Consider the following 23,132-nt stretch of genomic DNA (forward strand, 5'->3'; position numbering starts at 1 on the left):
GTTCACTTTAAAAAAAATTATTTAACTCAGTAGTCCATAATATCAATATCATATCTGCTAGGAATTCACATTGTCAAGTTTCATTTCTTCCATGATAGCACATTTCTGTTACTTCTCCTGTTCTGATTCAAGAAGGTCTTGAAGTCAAAGTTATTAAGTGCAAGTATGCAGGTTATTTTACTATCCATAACTAAACATCTAGACAATGCTACTTTTTCACAATAAAAACTTCAAATATTTAATCTGCCACAAAAAGAAAAATGGGGGAGATTGACTGGAAAATAGCATAAATATTGAAATGTAATCATAATCTCCTTCTGTAGACCTAATGCAAGCCAATTAAAACCAAAAACAACCCTCCACCCCAGCAACTGCCAACTGTGCTTAACAAAAACGTTTCTGATGTGAAAGAAACAGCCATACAACTTTAGAAACGGAAGAATACAAATAATTCGGTTTAAGGGGAGGAAAAAAAAAATCACTTTTAGGCCTGGGCTAGCTCTTTCCTGTTGTGATCCTGGTATGCAAAATTCTTCCTTTTCTCATGAAACCCTGAACATTTCTACTTGTTTCCTTTTGGGGTTCACACCCTCCCAAGTTTTTTGTCTACAAAGTAAGTAGCTAATAGCTTCAGCTCTAGTGAGGGGTGTTTTTTAAGCTCCAGCAGATTCTTGACATCTGTTTGTGTTTAAGTGATGACACAACATCACAACACCCGAAATGTCATCATGGCACATTGTTATAGCACAACAACAACATTGCAGCTCCCCAACAATAACACAGTGTCAGAAGTGTCCTCTTGCTCATGAGTCAGTGTTTTAGAAGTCAGGTGCTATTTTTAGCACAGCCAGGGCTTCCGAAGCACAGAATCCTACCACCACCCCTACAGCCATGTGGTGTTCTCATCCTCATCTCCCCACTCCGACGTGGACCTCACTAAAGCCTAGCTTTCCCTGTGAGTTGCATACAACCTGGTGCTCCATCAATGCTCTGTTGCCAGCAATCCGAGACGTAGGAGGTGAAGGGGGTACTGGTGGAGGGGGCTGTGGGGGGGGAGGACAAGGAGGAGGAAGAGGAAGAGGAAGAGGAGGAGGAGACGAATGGGAGGAGGGGACAACTAGGGGGAGGGTGGGAGGGAGAGGAGGAGGTAGAGGAGGAAGAAAGGAAGGAGGGAGGAAGGGAGGGGGAGACAGTCATCTTTCCCTTCACTTCCTCTGAGCCTTACTAGCATAGTTCCACTTCCTTGTGGTATATGCGCGCCTCCTTTGACTCAGTTGGCCGGAGTTGAGTGGGGTCTTCGGAGACTCTTTCTCTCCCCCCCCCCCCCAACACCACTCCATCATCTCTTGGGCCTGAGAGATGGAGAGGGCTGAGGCCGACTACTCGCCTCAGTGACTAGCCATCCCGGCCGGTATCTCATTTGCACCAGGTCCACCCCCAAGCAGTAGCTGCAGCAGCAGCAGCAGCAGCAGCAATTGCGATCTTCCAGACCCTCTCCTTCCTCCGGGGGGAGGGGGGAGGTGAAGGGGAGAAAGGAGGGCGCATGCGCGGCGTCGTTGCCCTAACAACCGGGCGCCCGCGCCGCGGTGGCTGCCGGGAAGGAAGTGACGAGAGGTGGGTTGGCTGTTGTTGGGACACGTGACCCGGGTAGTGTTTTGACAGGGCGAACAGCGAAAGGGGGAGAGGAAAAAAAAAAAAAAGAGAAAGAAGAACCCGGCGAGTGAGCGAGCGGAGAGGGAGCGAGCTGGGCGGGCGGACGCACCGACGGGCGCGGAGCTGGCCGCCGCGGCGCGGGGGCGACGCGGGGCTCCGGGAGAGCGAGGCCCGGGGGCGGCGGCCGCGGCGGCGGGGAGGGGGCGCCGCGGGGCTCCGGGCGAGGCGAGGCGGGGCGCGGGGCCGAGCGCGGAGCCTGGCGGCGGGCTGAGGTGAGGGGTGGGTGGCCGCAGGGGCGCCGGGGTTCTCCCCCCTCACACGACCCGGTGGGGGGACGGCGGGCGGGGGGCGGCGGGGGGGGTGGGGGCCTCTGCACGCCGCGGTCCCTTCTTTCCGGCCCGGCAAACTGGTCTGGGACGCGCGGGGTGTAGGAGGGGGGGGGGCGGCGGTGATGAGGTGGAAGTGTGAAGTGAGGAGCTGCGTGAAGACGGAGCGGCGGCGGGGCCCCGTGGAGAAGGACTGACGGACGAGAGAGAGTTTTTAGTCCGCCGGGGGTGTTCGCCGAGGGAGGAGCGGGGGGGGGGGCGGGGGGGTGGGGGGGCCCGGAACCTTCCCTCCCCCTCCACCTCCAGAACTCCAGGAGAACAACTCGGGGGCTGGGAGAGGGTCAGGAACCCAGGTCGGGGCGGTGAGGCGAAGGGGAAATCGGGGGTGTCTTGGGACGGGGTGTGGGGGGGTGGTAGTCGTCCAGGAAAGTGTCCGCTCCCCTTCATTCATCCCCTGGCTGGAAAAAGCTTTTCTTCTGAGAAGACCCTCAGGCCCGGCCACATAGGACTTGGGGTGTGTGTGTTTGGGGGCGACCCGGGACTGCCCGGGGGGGGGGAGAGTTCGTTTACGCCGGGCGGGCGGCGGAGGCGGGGCGGGGCGCGAGGAGCTGGGGGAGTCGGGTGTCTTTTTCCGAACTCCCACCCCCCCCACACCCCCATATACACACACACACACACACACACACTTCCCCCCAACCTCCTCCATCGCTTGTGTCAACTTGTCCCCCGGGGTGGCAGCAGGCGGCAGGCGTTGTAGCCCGAGGGGTGATGACCCAGGTGAGGCCTGGCGGGGCGGGTGGAGTTGAAGTGGGGAAGCGCTGTTTTTTTGTTGTTGTTGTTGTTGTTGTTGTTTTTGAAGGAAATGAAGGGGCAGGAGTTTTCCGATGGAGAGAGGGGGCCCTGGTGGAGATGCCCACTATATCCAGAGACTGATTTGTTTTTCTTTTTTTAAATTATTACTCTTTTAACCAAAGAGGGGTTGGTTTGTGTTGTTCGAATCTCCCTTGTCTTGCTGGTACCTCTGGGTTAAAAATAGATGTGGCTGTTTTGGTTCCGAGGCCCTGTGTCAGGGAGGGACACCTTGGCGAGGAGAGCAGAGAGGCGGGGAAGATGGAGGTGCTTGGTCCAGAGGGAGTGGGGGTGGGGGTGGGGTGGGCGGTGGTGAGGGAGAAAACAGTACAAGAGTTTTACTTGGTGCTGGCCTGTCACCACCGCCGTGGGTACCAGGAAAGAGGCCTAACTAACTTCACCGTAGCTTTCTTGCGAGATCCCGGGGTTAGGAGCAGGATCAGAGTCACTTGATTTTGATATTTATTTATTTTTCTTTAAATAGCATTTTGGAACGGAATCAGAAGACTTTGAATCAGCAGTGAGCCAGCTGAAAAAACTTACATCTGGATTTCACAGCACTTGGGGTGGAAATTGGATGTGAAAATGAAGCCAGACCGAGGTAAACGACTGAAAGGAGGGCTTTGCTGTGTTGTATTTTTGTTGTGTGCTGTATGTGTGTGCCTCCTTTTTCCAAGAGTGACCCTTAATTCTGGCAGCCAGATCAACAGTTTTTGTAGCTTATAATTATGTGTTTGGGTGACAAAGTCCAGCTGATAAGAGAAAGGAGGATGTATGGAAGAGGGTTAGGATGGAGATGGAAGGACTACCTTGGTCAGGTTAGGATGGAGATGGGAGGACTACCTTAGTTAGGTTAGGTTGGAGATGGGGTGACTATCTTAGGCAGAATGGCAGATGAAGTAATAGAGAATTCCGTGGGTTGTTGAGAAGAGCATTTGTGTAGCTTACCAAATGCTTGGTATTATTTTGAAGTTGCAGATACTCATTTTGAGGCAGTCAACTGAACTCCAACAAAATTGACACTTTTTAAACTTGATAGTTAGAACTTGATCTAGAGAAACTGTGTGGTGTGTGGAGGAAACATTACTACTTTCGTTAGCCAACTTTTGTGCTTAAGCACACTCCAAATGCCTTAACTATATAGATAGTTGGGCTACCAAAGTCTTTAGTGTTAGGTAAATGGTCCTTCCTTTCCCTTTTCCTTTTTTCTTTACCCTCCCCGCCCCAACCTTCCCCTCCCTTTTCCCTTCTCTTTCCTTTCTTTGCTAGTACTGGATCTTGAACTCAGGGCCTGGGCACAGCCTCTTAGGTTTTTCACCCAAGCCTGGTGCTCTCCCACTTGAGTCACTTCCTAAAATATCCGTCTTTGATCAGAGTATCTATTAAAATGGATTAGAAAAGAAGTACAGAAAACCATACTTGTTTTTTAAAATTTTATTAAGTAGTTGTACAGACAGATTTCAATTCCATAAGTCAGTTTATTAGTACAATGCATTTGTTTTTGCCAGTCCCGGGGCTTGAACTCTGGGCCTGGACACTGTCCTTGAGTTTTCTCAAAGCTAGTGCTCTACCAGTTGAGCCATAGCTCCATGTCTGGCTTTTTCTATGTATGTGATACCAAGGAATTGAACTCAGGGCTTCGTGCATGCTAGAGAAGCACTCTACCGCTAGGCCATCCTCCCAGCCCTAGTACAATGCATTTTATTTTGATTAACATAATCTCTTCAATAGTTCTACTCCATCCCCTCTACCCTCATTCCTACCCTTACTTCACATAGCTCAATTTTTATCTATTTATTTAGTTTTTGTCTGTCCTGGGCTTCTGGGCTCTGAACCTCAAGCCCAGATACTGGGTTTGAGGGTACTGTCCCCTAAGCTTCTTTTGTTCTAGATCAGCACTCTACCACTTGAGTACTATGTCTGGCTTTTTCTTTGACTAATTGGAGATAAGAGTCTCACAGACTTTCTTGCCAACATAGTTCAATTTTTATATAATGTGCTTTGAATATAATGACTGCATCTGCTCACTCTTCTTCCACCTCTCCCTCATTGAGAAAATCATATTTAATTTAGTGGTTTCAATTAGTTGTAAGTGTTTAGCTCTTAATGTTAGGTTACAATGGTCTAGACTTAGGAAGAATCAGCAAATACATTGCTATGGAGCAAGTTACTTGCATGTTAAGTTTGGATTTTTAGGTTATATCAGTTACTTTGGAAAAATAGCATGAAGGTCAGCAATTTCACCTCAGGATAAACAAGCAAATAAAGTCAAAGTCACTGTTTGTTTTGAATTGTTGTAAAAAGTGGCTTAAAGTCATAGCAGTTTCAAAAATAGTATTGAAGTAGCAGTTTTAAAATAGTATTAGCTCCTAACCAGGCGTGGTGGCTCATGCCTGTAATCCTAGCTACTCAGGAGGCAGAGATCTGAGGATCTCCATTCAAAGCCAGCCAGAAAGGTTCAAAGCCAGAACAGCACTAAAGAACGAGAGACCCTTATCTCCAATTAACCACCAGAAAAGTGGAAGTGATGCTGTGGTTTGAGGGGTTGGACGGTAGCCTTGAGCTAAAGAGCTCAGGGACAGCGCCCAGGCCCAGAGTTCAAACCCCATGACCAACCTAAAAAAAAAAAAAAATAGTATTAGCTCTTTAGTTAAAACTAATACTAAACACTATACGGATATTGAGAAAAAGATTCTCAAAGCAGTAAATTTTTTTTTTAATGTAAACTCTCAGCTTCCTTAACGTTTTTCAGATATTTCAAAATAACCAACTGTAGGTTCATGGCTTTCTTTTTTTCTTTTTCTTTTTTTTTGATCATTATCTATAATATTTCTTTAGCAGACTAGTATAAATATATTGATGAGTTTTTCAATAGTCTTCCACTACTCACATGTACAATGCAACCCTGCATTTCTGTTCCATTTCACTCTTTTCATTAGTTACAACCTATGAAATTTATTTCTTGGTCACTGGTCATGATGATTGGCAGTTTGAAAAGTATATAAGTTTTGAAAAACACTTAGAAATACTAATACATCCATTTTTTACACTGCTGTCTAATAATATATGATGGATTTTCTAGATAAGTGAATGACTCTTTAAATGCCAAAAATATTTCCACTCATCATCCTGATATATGGAATGTTTTCCAACATACAAAGTCTTCCTTGTCCTTTTTTTGGTGCACAGAATAAATATAATTTAGCATTTCATTGGTGTTAAAGGGACACTGCTGTAAAATTTAATTATACTAGGCAGTACTGTGTGAGCAACATCTTCAGCCCTCCTCTTTTTTCATTTTCCTTTTGTTAATATTGAACTTGAGCCATACTCCAGCTCTTCTTTAGTTATGTTTGATATAGGGCCTCACTCTTTTGCCTAGGTTGGGCCTGGACAGCAATCTTTCTATTTGTGGTTTCCACTGTGGCTGAGATGACATTGTCATTGTGCTTCCTCTGAGTTTGAGATAGCAGGCACACACTACCATATCCAGCCATTGGCTGAAATGGAGTCTTACCAACTTGTTTGCCCAGGCTGATTGTCTTCTAATTTCTGCTTCCCAAGTAGCTAGGACTATAGACATGAGCTATTGTACCCAAATAATTTTAAACTTCACAGAAATTTTATATTTTTGTGGGCACATAATTCAGCAGAATTGTTTTTTTCTTTTTCGGTCATGGGGTTTGAACTCTGGGCCTGTGCACTGTCCCTGAACATTTCAGCTCAAAGCTATTGCTCTACTACTTGAAGCATAGCATCACTTCCGATTTTCAGGTGGTTAATTGGAGATTAGTGTCTCCCAGACTTTAGTGCCAAACATGGCTTTAAACCACAATCCTCAGATCTCAGCCTCTTGAGTAGCTAGAATTACAAGTGCCAGCCACCAGCTCCAGGCTTAGATTATGCTCATTAGAGTTGAGTATAGCTTAGTAGTGGAGTGCATTTTGGTTTGTGTAAAGCCACATGCACACATGCATACCAAGATGTGCACTTTCCAAGGAGTTTAGTATTCACAGAAATAACAACTTTGAACTGATATTTCTTTGGTTTATTAAGTTATAAGGAAGCATAAAGAGGTTTAGGAACAAAGACTTCGTTGTTAAGCACATAACTGTACAGGCTACTAATGAGTACCCTGTTCACTAGTATTCAATAGTAATGTATGTCAGTTTGTTTACATGGTGGATATTCATTGGTCAATCTTATTTTGTTTTTCTTGTGCCAGTCCTGGGACTTGATTGAACTCAGGGCATGTGTTCTCTAGGCTCGAAGTGTTTTTATCAGTGGAGCCACAACTCCACTTCTGGTTTTTATTTTGGTGATAATTGGAGATAAGACTCTCAAGAACTTTCTGCCCAATTTGGCTTTGAACCACGATCCTTGGATCTCACCCTCCTGAGTATCTAGGATTACAGCATGAGCCACTGGTGCCTGGCTGGGAGTCTTTAATGATATTGTTAGTGCGGGCTTTAGATTCAAACCTGTGTTTATATACTTGATCCATTACTTGACTGTTATGTAATTTTTACTATGTTACTCTCAAGCCACTCTTGCTGTAGTCCTAGCTAGTCAGGAGGCTCAGATCTGAGGATTATGGTTTGAAGCCAACCTACGCAGGAAAGTTCTTGAGAGTCATATCTTTAGTTATTACCAGAAAGCCATAAGTAGAGCTGTGGCTTAGAGAGTCAGCCTTGAACAAAAAAGCTAAGGCACAGTACCTAGGGCCTGAGTGCAACCCCCAGAAACTATTAGTACATGGGCCAGGAGTATGGTGGAGTGGTGGAGTGCTTGCCTAGCATGCATGAAGCCCTGGGTTTGATTCCTTCGTAGTACATACACAGAAAAAGTCAGAAGTGGTGCTGTGGCTCAAGTGGTACATCACTAGCCTTGAGAAAGCTCAAGGAAAAGCTCAAGGACAGTGCCTAGGTCCTGAGTTCAAGCCCCTGGACTGGCTTTAAAAAAAAAACAACAAGAAAGAAAAAAACCCTATCATTGCAAAACCTATTCATATAAGCAAAATGGAGACAAGATCATTTATTGATAGTTGATTAAAACTGAGAGGAGTGCTTGCCTAGCATGCATGAAGCCTTGGGTTTGATTCCTCAGTACCACATAAACAAAAAGTCAGAAGTGGCTCAAGTGGCAGAGTGCTAGCCTTGAACATAGAGAAGGCCCTCAGTTCAGGACTCTCAAAACAAACAAACAAAAAAACTGAGCTGAGTGAAGTCTTAGTTCCTCTCCCTCTTTGATTACGTAACAGAGTTTGGCATTGGCCTTCATATAAGCAATCCTGTTAATCTCAAATGATTCCTTGCACGATACCTGAAATGAGAGAAAAGTGATAAGAAATAGAAAAAAGAGTGTTAAGGGAATTATATGTATTGCTTGTCTGAGAAAAGTTCTCACTAGCTGTGTAAATCAGACACAACAGAAATGACAAATGTTGCAAGAACCGAAGTTGACTGGATTGAATACAGTAATCTTTTGCTAAATTCCCAGGTGGCAATAGTGGTAGTTTTAGTAATACCATGTGTTATGTATACACACTGTTCCAAGTGTTTGCATCAAGATCATCTGATCCTCATCATTAGCCTGGCAGTGAATGCTTTTGCCCTCTTCAGATAAATGTAACTGTGTCACAGAGAATTTTGGTTTCTTTTCTTTTCTTTCCTTTTCTGTTCTTTTCTTTTTTTGCCCATCCTGGTACTTGAACTCAGGGCCTGGGTGCTGTCCCTGAGCCACTCTGTGCCTAACTATGACTTACTTAGAGTACTACCTCTGGCTTTTCTATGTAGTTTATTGGAGGTAAGCGTCTCACTGACTGGCTGGACAGGCTTTGAACCATGATCTCATATCTTACAGGTATGAGCCAGCAGCATCCAGAAAATTTTGTTTGTTTACACATGGTTATTCAGGTAATAAAAAGCCAAGACTGAATTTGAAGCAAGTTCAAGTATAAGCTCTTAAGTTCCTCAAGGACAGCAGTAATTTATATTAGAATGTCCTAAGAAGTAATGAAAGTAGTCTTGAGAATGGAAGACAGACTAACAGTATTAGGATTTTAGAAAGTTCCTTTCCCTGTATTTGCTTGGTGATTTTCATCTTTTCAGCATGGGATGAAATAGTACTTTAGCTTAGGGTTCTTTTGGGCATTAGATAAATTGATGTATGTAATGTGCTTAGGACCATGGCTGGCACTTAGTAAGCATGCAAATGTGAGCTGCTATTGTTATATTTGGACATTTTCTAAACAAGAAGCCAATCATTTAGGCAAAGCTGAGGAGATCCACACAAAGGGGCTAATTCAGCTGCATGCTTTCTATAGTGGCTGTGATCTCAAGTTAAAAGCTGGCTTCTGTGGGACTATCCAGTTATGTTGATGAGTCTGGGCACATCAGTTTCTGTCAAATAATTGCTGGCCTGGTACAGCTTATGAGATGCAGATATAAAGGGGTTGACGGAGAGGTACTGTGTCAGTATTTTTGCCTGTCAGCCAGTATGAAGGAAATAACTTAGTGGACTGAAACACTGTCATTTTCTTAAAGAATGAGAAAAACCAGATAATTGGAGGCTAGAATTGAGAGGCTAACGTGTACAGAGGGAGAATGAGTTAAATTTAGATTTATCTTCAAAAACTTAAAATGCTCATGAGAGCCAAGCATTTTACATTGTAAATAAATATAAATATAACTAGACTATGACTTTTTTGCTATTTTGAAAATAAAATTCCCTTATTCTTCTTACTGAAGCCATATAAAATAGGGTTCCTAAGCCAGGTATGGTGACTCACACCTGTTAATCCTAGCTACTCAGGAGGCTGAGATCTGAGGATCAAGGTTCAAAGCCAGTTCAGGCACAAAAGGACCTGAGATTCTTTTTTTTTTTATTTTTATTTTTTTTATTGTAATTAGTAAAAGGGTTACATGATATTTGCCAGATAGAAGGTGCATTAATTCACATACATTGATACCCTTTCACATGTCTTGGTACCCGTTTCCCCCCCCCAAGACCTGAGATTCTTATCTTCAATTAACCTCAAGAAAATGGGAAATGGGACTTGGCTCAAGGGGTAGGGTGGTAGCCTTGAGCTGAAGAGCTCAGGGACAACGCTCAGGCCCAGGGGTAGGGCGGTAGCCTTGAGCTGTAGAGCTCAAGGACAGCGCCTGAGTTCAAGCTCCATGACCCCCCCCCCCACACACGATAAAATAGGGATCCTATTGTATTAACACATATTTACATATTTTTCAATTTGAGATTGGGGCTTTATTTTGGTTAGCTCAATGGTTCCTTTCTGGCATGATATAATATGAGAATATGAGAATCTGTTACCCATAAGACTTTAAGGATCAAACTTAAAATGAAAACTTTAGTACTTAGCAGGCAAATGGCCTAGAGAGATGTACCTATCTGCAGGACAGTAAATGAGTGGGTGGGATGGATTTCTGGGTGGGTACAGAGAGACAGACATAGGAATTTTGTTTTCATTTTTATTTTTATAATTGGAGAGGAAGTTGGAGATATCATGCAGGACCCTTCAACTCCCATGTAATGCCACGGCATGTCTATTGAAACTGGCCTCTACTGTGAGCCTTCACATAAGATGTCTCCTCTTAGAACACAAGTTGCATCAATGGCATTTTTTTTTCCCTCAAGGCTAATGCTCTACCACTTCAGCCACAATGCCACTTCTGTTTTTTTTCTGTGTATATGGTGCTAAAGTGTCAATCCCAGGGCTTCACTGAAGCATGCTAGGCAAGCACTGGACCACTAGGCCACACTCCCGGCCTCGCACTGACGGCTTTTTAAAATTACATTTGGCTTTCCACTCAATTTACACATTCTCAAAGTCACTTTCCTCACCTGTCCTGTCTTTTATACTGTTTGCTGTGGGTGTCTCATCTTCATAGTCCCTTCCTGGCAGCTTTACCTGTTTTCCTCTCTTAAAAGGAGTGTAAGCTTTACCAGGGCAGGGCCTCCATAGCGTTGGCTCATGTCTCTGTTTCCAAATGCATACCCTGATGCTTGCCATTTAGTGACTGCCCAATAAGTATTTAGTATGGAGTAATTTTCTGTGTTGACTCATCAGTGTTTCAGCATCTTATAATTTAGTATAAAAACAGAAACATTATGTATTTCTGGACGGGTACAATTCAGTTTTGCCGTGTAATGAAGTTGGATTATTGGGGTACTTTTGTTTTCTATAAATAAATAAATATTTTAACTGTAATATCCCAAATGAATAGACCTACCTTTAACGCTTTCAATTCTTCAACTCTTTGTTGAAATCTCACTAATAAAAGTTATGGCTAAATAGATGTAGTGTGTGTTATTTTAACATGTCCTCTTATTTTTAGTTTATCTTACAATAAATGTGCAATACGAAAAAAGCATGGCTGGTTTTGTGTACATGACTATAGGGCTATATTTTTTTTCCCTTGTCATTCAGTAGTATTTACTGTTGAACTCTCCTTGTGATAGGCCCTCTGAAATAACAGTTTTATTCTGCTTCCCTGTTAAAACTATACTACAAAAAGGATGAAAAGTATACTATAAGATATTTGATGAATGTCTGATACAAGTCTAGTATAGGGCCAGGAGTTTGGCCTAGTGGCAGAGTGCTTGCCTAGCATGTGTGAAGACCCCAGATTTAATTCCTTGGTACCATATATGTAGAAAAAGCCAGAAGTGGCGATGTGGCTCAAGTGGTAGAATACTAATCTTGAGAAAGCCCAAGGACAGTACTCGGACCCTGAGTTCAAGCCCCAGGATTGAAAAAAAAAAAAAAAAGTCCAGTATACTCTGGTAGATTAGATGATTCTTCTAGGTCTATCAGTCATAACTCCTTTCTAAATACTGTCTATGGGATGTGTGAATCCTTACAGTGACATGCTAACTACTCAGGAGAAGTTGGGATAAGGAGCGCACATTTGTCTTTAAGGAAATACTGTTTTGTTTATCAGTGTTTGCCTGTGCTGGTCCTGGTGCATGCCTCTGTAGTCCAGGCGGCTGGGTCAAACCTTGGGCCTGTGCTTTGTAACTTGCATTGCAGAGTTCAGTTATCTATTAAGATGCTCTGAATGGTTAACACTGGAACAACAACTACAAAAAGTCCTTGAGTTATATAGTGGTACGGATTAAATTCCACTGTGAAGAACTCAGAACATGAAATAGCTTTCACTAGTCTGAAATTCCTCTGAAAATCACTGTGTTGGAAAGAGTCCTTTGCAAAGTGATTCTTATTCATTTTTATAGTTGAGAGAACAAGGTGTAGAAACAAGAAGTAACCTGTCTTACAACAAATGCTGAACTCAAACTTCCTACTTATCTACTGTTTATTATACTGCCTGTAGCCTCTATTTTAAAACATGATTTAATGATAGGAGGTAAGCTCTGTACAGTCCTTAGAACAGGACTGGATTCTAAATAAATATTCAATAAATGTTGGTCTATTGATATTGCTAATTATATTAACCTCTCTGCCATAAGTGAGATAAACATGATCCAAACCTGCCAATTTGTAAGGGAGAGACTGAGCGCTGTGAGAAGCCCCTTTGCTTAGGATGGTTAGGTAAGACCTCTGAGCAAATGGGAAGAGGACATGAGGAGCCAGCTGGGTCAGGAATGAGGGAAAGAATGTTCCAGGGTAAAGGGAGTATAGGGGCAAAGGTCTTGAGTTTAGAAAGAGATGGCATGCTCTAGGAACTGAAAGGCCAGACATCTAATACAATTTGTGTTTCCTTCATTTACTCTTTTTAGACTATATCCTCCCTCTGCTGCATTATTTGTTCTCCAAGGGCAGGAAACTCATCTGCCTTCTCTGCTGCATTCTTCACCCTGTCTTGGCACGCAACATGCAATTGGACTTTACAACAAAAACAAAACACTCCCCACATCTAGTGACTATTACTTGCTTAATAACTACTAGTGCCTTATCATTGAGATTCCAGCTTCACAAAATAAGAAATTCACACAATTACAGGAATGGTGTAAGTTAAAGCGTCATGGCTTGTGCCTGTTGCCTTCATGCCTAATCCTATTTCATAATTATCTTCTTCCTCTAAATGGGTTGCTTTTGTGTAATGATTTATATTCATTAATCATTTTGTTGTCTTACTAGGACACAGTTGTATTTCTTTATATGTTTAGATGATTTAAATTAAATCATCACATGCAATGTGAATGTAAAAAATTTTTATGTGTTTTTTTTAAAGAATTTATTAACGTTGATTTTTACATCATATTTTAAATAACAAGTTTAACATACAAGTGTTCAAGGAGGGAATCTCTATTTATAATCACTGGGATTTAGTATTTAGAACTTAATCACAATTAGGCTAAGGGTTTGTATGTCATAGAAACATTAATTTATGAAATAAAACATTCTGTCTATAGAGTCATAGGCTAACTGTGTTATATATATATTTATAGTTTTTTGCCAGTCCTGGAGATTGGATTCAGGGCCTGAACACTGTCTTTGGGCTTTCTCAAGGCTAGAGCTCTACCACTTAAGCCACAGCACCACTTCTGGCTTTTTCTATATTTATGGTACTTAGGAATTGAACCCTGGTCTTCATACATGCTAGGCAAGCACTCTACCAGCTAGGCCAGACTCCTGGCTCGGTATATCATCTAAGATTGTATAATTCATAATTATCATTTCTACCTTTGTAGAAAATCAGTGGATCAATGATAAAGAATTTGTGTTGTGATGTAAAATAAAACAAAATTTCCCATTTTGTTTCAGAAATACTCAATTTCTGAAATCTTTTCCCTAAATATTAACTCAATTATCTGCATGCTTATAAGCAGTTTCTTCCACAATAAATATTTAATTAGCAATTATATAGTTATATTGTAAAAATATAACTTGATCATTTTAGTATATTTTTGTGTGTGTTGCTGGTCTGGGGCTTAAACTTGGGGCCTGTGTGGTTTCCATTAATTTTTTCACTGAAGCTTGGTCTTCTACCACCTGAGCCATAGCTTCATGTCTGGCTTTTGGGCGGTTACGCAGAGTTACAGTGTTTCATGGATTTTTCTTGCCTAGGCTGGCTTGTAACTGGGATCATCAGATCTCAGCCTCCTGAGCAGTTAAGATTACAGGTGCCTGGCTGCCTCAAAAATTTCAGAACTTATAGTTGTACATAGTAAAACTTGAGACATTTAGACCCTTTCCCCCTCTGTCTTAAAAGCAGATGTTTATTGAGTAACTATTATGTACATAGCATATGTATGCTGAAGGCTTCCTTGGAAGTGCTTAGTTTCTGAGGTCTCTACTGATTTTTTTCCCTCTAGATGGTTTGGCTAAAACCAGCTTGGTCTAAAATATTAGAATCAATTGAAGTATTTAGATATCTGACAAGTACTTTATAAACTGGAATCACACTGAACATGAAGAGTTTTTATTAAAGGATTGATTCATGCACAGTTCTGCAGGAGAAAAGACTTTTTTTTTGCCAGTCCAGTTCTGGGGCTTGAACTGGGTATTGTCCCTGAGCTTCTTTTGCTCACAGCTAACACTCTACCACTTGAGCTACAGTACCACTTCCAGCTTTTCTATTTATGTATGGTACTGAGGAATCAGACCCAGGGCTTCATGCATGCTAGGCATGCACTCTACCATCTAAATCACATTCACAGCCCAAGGAATGTGTATATTTATAGAATATACATTTTGAATCCTTAGGGCTCTCTAAGGATTTTTCTAGAAGAAAGTGTTACTACTAGTAAAGGAGGGTTTATATAATTTGTTGTGGCATCCTGTAAGATGTGTAAATTCTGGCACTAATCGTTTCCCTATCCCCTTTTGAGGTTTGAACCTAGGGCATGTGTTTGTTAGGCAGAAGCTCTATCACTTGAGCCATACCTCCAGCCCTTCATTTGACAATGTCAGTCTTTTTTTTTTGGTCAGTCGTGGGACTTGGACTCTGGGCCTGAGCTCTTCAGCTCAAGGCTGCCACCCTACCCACTGAGCCACAGAGCCACTTCTAGTTTTCTGATGGTTAATTGGAGATAAGAGTCTCACAGACTTTAGTGCCCGCACTGACTTTGAACCACCATCCTCAGATCTCAGTCTCCTGAGTTGCTAGCATTACAGGTGTGAGCCACTGTGCCCAAAGACAATGTCAATTTCTTAACTATTTTCTCCAACTATAAAGTCTATATTAAACCTGAGAATGATAAGCCTATTGCTTATTTAATAACTACTAGTGCCTTGTGGGTGAGTGCCTTCCCAGCACTAAGGAAATGGATGAAGGAGAATCATGAGTTTGAAATCTGCCTGGATTGGCCACCACCTTACCTGGCTGTGTGTACTTATGTGACTTCTCTGGGCTTCTATTTTATTGGTTAAAATTGGGATAATGTAGTCATTTAACATTATTTTTTCCAGTCCTGGGACTTGAACTCAGGGCCTGAGAGCACAGTCCTTGGGGATTTCTCAAGGCTAGAGTCTATCATTTGAGCCACAGTTTCACTTTTCAGCCTTTTCTATGTATGTGGTACTCAAGGAGTCGAACCTGGTCTTAGTGCATGCTAGGCCAAACACCCCTGGCCCCCGAACATGTTTTTTACAATAACATACCACAGAAAAAATGGCTGTGCCAGGCAGCCACTCATGATTAAATACATGATCAATCAACGGCTATTTTTATGTTCTTCGAACTTTGAAAGTTTAGAGAGTTGAGAGGATGCTACTAATAACTGTGAATGTTATCCATAGAAAAACAAATTTCTGTTTAGATGTTAAAAGCTTAGAGTGCTACGGATAGCTAGGGTTTGAATTAATGGTTTTATACTTACTAGGCAAGTATAATTTGCAAATCCTGTCTTCTCTACAATTATATATATCATTATCTTTATTAATAGAGACAAGTATGTCTGGGGATTGTGGCTTTGGTGGTAGACTGCTTGCCTAGCCCTGGATTTAATCCCCAATAAAACAACATACATACACACACAAATGCACATACAGCAGGTAGTGATACAAATGACAGATACACTTTTTGAATTTTGGAGAGTGTTAGCATAAATCGGATAAGGTAACAGTTCTACCGACTTAGTCAAACTCATGTGGCTTTCAGAATTCAAGCAGGACTAAGGTTGGCTCAAGTAGTAGAGCAACCTGCCTAGTAAAAAAGTTTAAAGATTATAACTAAAATGAAAATAACAGGATGATGATTGTAATTGTCAAGTCTGGCCTTAAACTCACTATTTAGTAAATTAACCTTTGAAGTTGGTTGTTTTCCTTATTTGAACAATGAAAAAAATACTTAACTCTGTTTTCTCCTATAGTTATGAAATCAAATCAAATAATGTATAGGATATAAATAGCACTAAGTATGTGATTAGATAAACCAGGTACTACTGCTTAAAAGTTCTTACAAAATGAGACTTACGAAGCCAGTTATGCAGATGTTTAGCATTCTCAGAGACAAGGCCTAAGGAAAAAAAGTATAGGGGCATGAGATGAATCATGAATAGGAGAAAGTTTTACAAATGAAGAAACTGGCATTCACAGTGGTTTAGACATTTTATATATGGTCACTCTATTGAAATGGCAGATTCATGTTTTGAACTGTTGGCCTCTTTTTTTATTTTATTTTTATTTTTTGTCGGTCAAGGGACTTGAACTCTTAAGCCTGGGAACTGTCCCTGAGCTCTTCAGCTTAAGGCCACCACTCTACCCCCTGAGCCACAGCCCTTCTGGTTTTCTGATAGTTAATTGGAGATAAGAGTCTCATAGACTTTACTGCCTGTGTTGGCTTTGAACGCCAATCCCCATAACCCAGCCTCTACCAGTGCCCAGCAGACATCATTTTATCAAATAAATAAAGTCATGATTTGGTTTTTAGCTTAAGGTTGTCATGAATAGAGCACTTTTTATAATTGATATTAACAATATTGAGATAGATGAGTGGGAGTGGATACATGTCTACTTTGACCCACATTTTGTGTAATAATGGTGATATCAATTTATAAAGATTAGGTATTAGAAGATACTAAAAATGAATTCTTATGTCTGATCTTTTTGCTTATTAAATGTAACTAATGTGTATACAGAACATTATTAGATAGTGTTTGTCCAGTAGCCTAGATTATAAATGACCCCTGTTCTAGCTCATTTAAACAATGTAGTAGAGTTGATGCCAAAAAACAGGCTAGAACATTTTCTTCTCTCCAGGATCTTAGCTTTTGTAAACAGGCTCTGAAGGCACTACTTGAACTAATCTAGGTCATCATAACCCAGAATCTTTTCAAAGATGAGAATACTAATTAAGTCTCATAGGTGTTTTTTTTTAATATTTTGGTATTAAGAATGTGTTTTAGCTTTTCAAAACACAGTAGTTAGGTGTTCTTCTTTGGCTGCTTGGCTTATTTGTACCTTATTCAAATGAAAACACATCACTGAGTAATCATCTCAACAAATATGATGGCTAGGAATCTGCTCGTGGTAGAAATTGGTATAACTTATGGCCTAATGTATTCCTGTTCTGTCTTAAATTTTTTTTGTATTTTAAAATTGTTTTTATTAATTCACTGTGCAAAGGGGTTATAACTCCATAAATTAGGTTATGAGTATAATGCTTTTGAAAGTTAGATGCTGGTGGCTCACTCCTACAACCCTAGTAACATAAGACTGAGTTTAGGAGGATCACATTTCAAGGGCCAGTCTAGGCAGAAAAGTTTGCTGGACTCTATCTCCAAAGTAACTAGTAAAATACAGGGCCAGAAACAAGACTAGACCTGATTTGTACTTTCTGGTAGTGTCCCTTTTTGTTCCTCTAGTGTCTCTGGACTAAGTAAATGAACTTCATAAAGTTGTGAAGTAGTTGTCCTTTCTTTCTTCCTTTCTTTTGTGTGTGTGTGCGCCACGTGCGCACATGCATGGGTACACTAGCCCTGGGCACTGTCCTTGAGCTTTTATACTCAAGGCTAGCACTCTACCACTTGAGCCACAGCCCTACTTTCAGTTTATTGGTGGTTATTTGGAGATAAGTCTCTCATGACTTTCCTGCCTGAGATGGCTTTGAGCTTTGATCCCAAGGAAGCACCAGTACCTGGCAATAGTTTTGACAGGCATTAAAACTGTGATATCATATTTGCCTTAGGATGTACATAAGAAAAAAGTTGTTAAAGGAAGTACATGGTGGTTAAAGTATCTGTTAAATTCAGGAATACCTAAATTTGCATCCTTGCTTTATTGTCCATTTGATTCTGGTTACTTGGACAAGGAACAAACCAGTTTTTTCAAATGGGAGACGCAACTACATAAGGATCAGAAGAGGTAAGTATGTAAATGAATTGGCATCATGCCTGGCCTGTTTGTAGTAGTTACCTAGTCATTACCTTTGTTTTGTTAACTCCCCCTACACCAGCCCCCTCCATACAGGCTCTCCATCTGTAGCCTGGTCTTCTGGTCTTGTCTTATGATCTTGTGTCATGAGCTTGTCTCAGCCTCCTAGGGTAGGATTGCAGGTGTGTGCTAGCATGTGACCAAGTGTGGCCCTAATCTTGATCTTTAAAAGGTTCCTCCTCCCTACCCCTTGGATTGTAGAGCTTAGGCCTGGGTGCTATCCTTGAGCTTTTTGCTTAAGGCTAATACTCTACCCCCTTTGAGCTACAGAGCCACTTTTGGTTTTCTGGTGACTTATTGGAGATTAAAATCACTTTGTTATCTGATATATTGAATATATTTGTATTTGGTTATTTGAAATTTGATAGGGAAGGGGGGAAAACCAAGACGGGGGGGGGGGGTGGGGTGGGGGGGAGGGGGGAGGGTAATGGGTACCAAGACATGTGAAAGGGTATCAATGTATGTGAATTAATGCACCTTCTATCTGGAAAATATCATGAAACCCTTTTATTAATTACAATAAAAAATATTAAAAATATATAAAAAAATCTCATAGAAGCAGGGCATGGTGGCTCATGCCTGTAATCCTAGCTACTTTGGAGGATGAGATCTGAGGATTGTGGTTTTAAGCCTGGACTAAAAGCAGAGTCTTATCTCCAATTAACCACCAGAAAAGGAGAAGTGGTGCTGTGGCTTAAGGGGTAGGGTGTTAGCCTTGAGCTGAAGAGCTCACAAACAACAAGGGACAACAACATCCAGGACAACACCAACAATCCAGTACAACAACAACAGTGTCCAGGCCCGGAGTTTAAGTCCCACAGTCCCAGGAGAACACCCCCCCCCCCCACACACACACCCCTTCATAGACTTCTCTACCCTGGCTAGCTTCAAATCATCATCAGATCTTAGCCTCCTGAGTAACTAAGAGTCATGAATGTCCGGCTGATACCAACCTTTAATTTTAAAATTTAAGGAAAACCCCAGCACAGATGGGTTCATATGTGTAATCCTAGCTACTCAGGAGACTTGAGATCTGAGAATGTTCAAAGCCAGACTGGATACAAAGGTTTAAGAGACTCATATCTAATCATCAAAATGACTTACTGGTGATGTGGCTCAAGTGCCCAGACATGGGCAGAAAAAAAGCTGAGTAGATGTTTGAGTCCCAAACCAAAACAACCAAGGGTGAGTGGTGTGACTTCAAGAACTAAAATGCCAGCTTAGCAAGTACTAAGCCCTGAGCTCAAACCGTAGTACTACCCTCCACACCACCCTCAGCCCCGCTCAATTTTAAGGATTATAACAAATCAACTGTATGTTGATGCTGATAATGTTTGAGACAGTGTCTCACTGTATGGTCAAGTCTGGCCTTAAACTCACTATTTAGTAAATTAACCTTTGAAGTTGGTTGTTTTCCTTATTTGAGCAGTGAAAATAATACTTAACTCTATTTTTTCCTATAGTTATGAAATCAAATCAAATACTGTATAGGATATAAATAGTACTAAGTAATCGATTAGATAAACCAGGTACTGCTGTTTAAAAGCTCTTATAAGATGATGAGACCAGTCATGTAGATATTCAGCATTCTCAGAGACAAGGACTAAGGAAAATATATAGGGGCATGAGATGAATCTTGAATTGGAGAAAGTTTTACAAATGAAGAAACTGGAGCTCATAGTGGTTTAGAAATTTTATATGTGGTCACATTATTAGAAACGGTAGATTCATGTTTTGAACTGTTTGGCCTGACACCAAAATGTTGCCGTTCCTGGGGTGCCATTTTTTGAGTACCTGCCTGCTTCTACCTAACTTACAGGCAGAAGCACACCTCTCACTTTGTACTTTCTAAAGGCAGGGCTGTTAGGGGTTTTCCCTTTGGTTAATTCTGGAGTCAATGATTAGATTTTTCAAGTAATAATAAGATTGAACTCTCCAGGTTGTATTGTATTTTACTTGTGTTTAATAGAAACCCAGGGATAATAGAAACTTCGGCTCATTTATTAGAAGTTTTGGGTAATTCCTTTGGCTAATTATTGTAGAGTCAGAGATCTGACTCTGTGTTTGTGTGGGGGTGCACATGTATCAACACTTAGGTTTGAACTCAGAGCCTCCTTCTCCCACTTGGCTTTTTCCTCTCTAGTTTGGTGGTGCTCTACTTTACCACTTGAGCCACAGCTCCAGTTGCAGATCAAATTCCTAAAGTAGTAATGAGATTGAACTCTTTCAGGTTGTATTTACTTGTATACTATAGAAGCCCAGAGATTCTAGAAGCTTCTTGAGAGGTAGTAGTCTTGTGGATTCTGGGGTTGTTATGAAACTGTAATGCTGTTTGTGGCTGGTTGTTTAAAAATAGCCTTATGGTTCTTGTGGGGTGCTCCAGTAGCCAGAATTTCCATCATACGCACCTCCCCCACCGTAGACACTCCAGATAAACAAAGATCTCAGTAATAAACATCGTGTGTCTGCTGCAGCCTTGGCCTGCTCCCTTCTACAGCCCTCTCCTGTACACAAGTCCTGTCTCTACTGCTCTAGTGCATTTTGCTGGGAGACTGAAAAAAAAAAAAGTCCTCATCACTTTAAAGTTTAAAACCCACTATCTCTGTTGAGGGTGATGCTCACAGGAAATACCTCTGAAATGGGAAGTGTTTCTAATTCTTTGTGCCCATTCATGCCCCTCTACCTGTGGGTACTTTTCTAACAACTTTCTGAGCTGGGGAGGGATTTCTGTTGCTAGTGATTGTCGAAATCATGTAATGGAACACTGAAGTCAGTGCTTGAAACCTGAAAAAAAATCTATACCTTCATATCCCCAGGTGATTTTTCAGATAAAAGTAAATGAATTTAGGTTAAGTAACAGTTTTATATAATTGAGACATTTTACAGTGAATATCTACTTAAGTCTTGTTTTGTGAGAGCTTACTGAGTAGCTGATTACTTTTTTTTTTGAGTCCTTTTCTACTTAGCCCTGTCTCACCTTGAGGAGGGAGTAGTTCAGGCCCTAACCCATTTTAAGTGTTTATTTTCTGGTTGTGCTTTTTAGGAATTTGTGACTTTTTTGTGTGTGTAGTTCACTGTTCTAGATGGTGGAGGTTGATAGTTTATTCTGATTGTTCTCAGTGTGTGTGTTTTCCACTTTTTCGGGGGTGGGGAGGGAGTTCCAAGGAAAGGAAGAACCCGATTGACTTGAAATGTGAATAAACTGATTCTCTTCACTCCCCCTTCTTTGTCCTCAATGTTAGGTGAAACACTCAGAGAAATAAAATGTATGCCAGCCATTGCTCTCTTCTGAAAAAGAAATGAAAAATTGCATTTTCGGGGCTCCAGTCGGGCCACGTTGTCATTGTCAGGCTCCTGTTCTTTCAAGTTGCCTGCACACAGCTGAGTTGGGCAGAGGAGCAAAGAAAGCAGGACAGCACTGCCAAGTAGGCAGGAAGCCGGGAGTGGACCGGCGCGCAGGGGCCGAGCCCCTCGGTCCAATCAGCGGAGAGTGCTGTTGCTATGTGCTCCCTACTCTGCTGCCTTTGTGAAAGCCTGCGCCAGCCCAGGGAGGGGGACGGGGACGGGGACCTAGCGTTCTGCTCCCACCCCTGCCGACATCTGGATCCCTCAGTGCCTGACAGTGTGGCTACTGACAGCAGGCAGGCAACTTCTTTTACACCAGGATTCCAGTATGGTTTTCAGTGGGAACAAAGGGCTTCGCAGAGAAGGTGTGTAATGAAGTGCTTTTAATGGCTTTATTTTGAAGCTTCCAGTTTTCTACTGGCTATTTACCCAGGGTGGTTTCTGCATCGCATGGTTGGTTTGCTTGTTTTTGTTTTTGTTTTAAATAAACAGGTCTAGGAATATAATCTCACTTTGAAAAAAAAATGGGTGTAGGGGAGTTTTCTTTTGCTTCATCTGGCCTTGTTTCCTTTGAACAGCATTGCCTAAAAGATTATTAAAATGCTAATCTGAACAATGAGTAAGAAGAAAAGAAATCAAATACAATGTGTCGGCTTTAATAGAGGGAAAAAATGTGGTAAGAATGAAAATACTGGGAAGCAACTGAGTTTGCCAGAGTATTAGCTGTATGAGGAGACAAGAATGCTCTTAAAATACGGTATATGTTTTTAATTGAATTATTTCTGAATTTGACAAAAATTAGCAGATTGAAGCTTAGTGTGTTTTTGACATAAAGGGAGAAGGTGCTACCTGACCTGAGATGGTGCAATTTTTAGTTATTTAGATAAAAAACAGTAATGTAATTTAACACCAGATTCAGTGTAGTGCTTGGTAAATATCCATCTAGAAAACTAGACAGTGAAGCATGTTAAAGAGAATTTACTACAAATCATTAACGTATTTTAAAATCAAAGTCACTCTTCTGAATAAAATAATTTGTTATCTGATTCTAAGTTAATACTACAAATAAAGTACAATTTTATTCATTTAAATCATACTAATACTTCAGCAGAATATGGGTTGCCGTGTGCTTGTGTGAGAGCTGGAAAAAAAAACTGGTTTGCCTAACTGATTATATAAAAAGTTAGAGAAACAGGTTGGTTCTTTTTTTCTTGTATTTCCTCAAATTTTATGCAATTAGAGCTTACATAATTAATTTCACTAATGACTTAATTGAGGCAAAGCAGGTAAATTAGCATGTTGCCCCTTTTTCACTAATGTCCAGTTTTTCTTTTAGTGATTGTTGTTTTAAGTTTCTTTCAAAGTTTTTTTTTTTTTTTTTTTGGCCAGTCCTGGGCTTGAGTGGAGGGCCTGAGCACTGTCCTTGGACTTTCCTCAAGGCTAGTGTTCTACCCTGAGCCATTGCACCACTTCTGGCTTTTTCTATGTATGTGGTACTGAGGAATCGAACCTGGGTCTTCATGCATGCTAGGCAGGCACTCTACCACTAGGCCAAACTCCTGGCCCATCTTTCAAAGTTTTTTAATATACTCTGTGTCTTAGTT

At 41.4% G+C, this 23,132-nt stretch overlaps 1 protein-coding gene across 5 annotated transcripts in view; it reads left to right on the forward strand.

The window, feature by feature from the left end:
• Atosa (atos homolog A) overlaps nt 1–23,132 on the forward strand; it is a 79,709-nt gene that overhangs the window by 9,188 nt on the left and 47,389 nt on the right. Inside the window, exons 1-2 of one of the 5 annotated variants that reach the window (XM_090358384.1) lie at nt 1,621–1,925; nt 3,313–3,429. In XM_090358384.1, coding sequence (XP_090214510.1) covers nt 3,414–3,429 — 16 coding nt within the window. In that variant the 5' untranslated portion in view covers nt 1,621–1,925; nt 3,313–3,413. Of the gene's footprint in view, nt 1–1,620; nt 1,926–2,623; nt 2,757–3,312; nt 3,430–21,603; nt 21,894–23,132 lie in introns of those variants that run through there. The other 4 variants (XM_090358385.1, XM_090358387.1, XM_090358386.1 and 1 more) reach the window with 4 other exon arrangements.

The sequence above is a fragment of the Megascapheus bottae genome, chromosome 25, assembly GCF_031878675.1.
Source record: "Megascapheus bottae isolate mThoBot1 chromosome 25, mThoBot2.hap1, whole genome shotgun sequence".
NCBI classification, from domain to species: domain Eukaryota; kingdom Metazoa; phylum Chordata; class Mammalia; order Rodentia; family Geomyidae; genus Megascapheus; species Megascapheus bottae.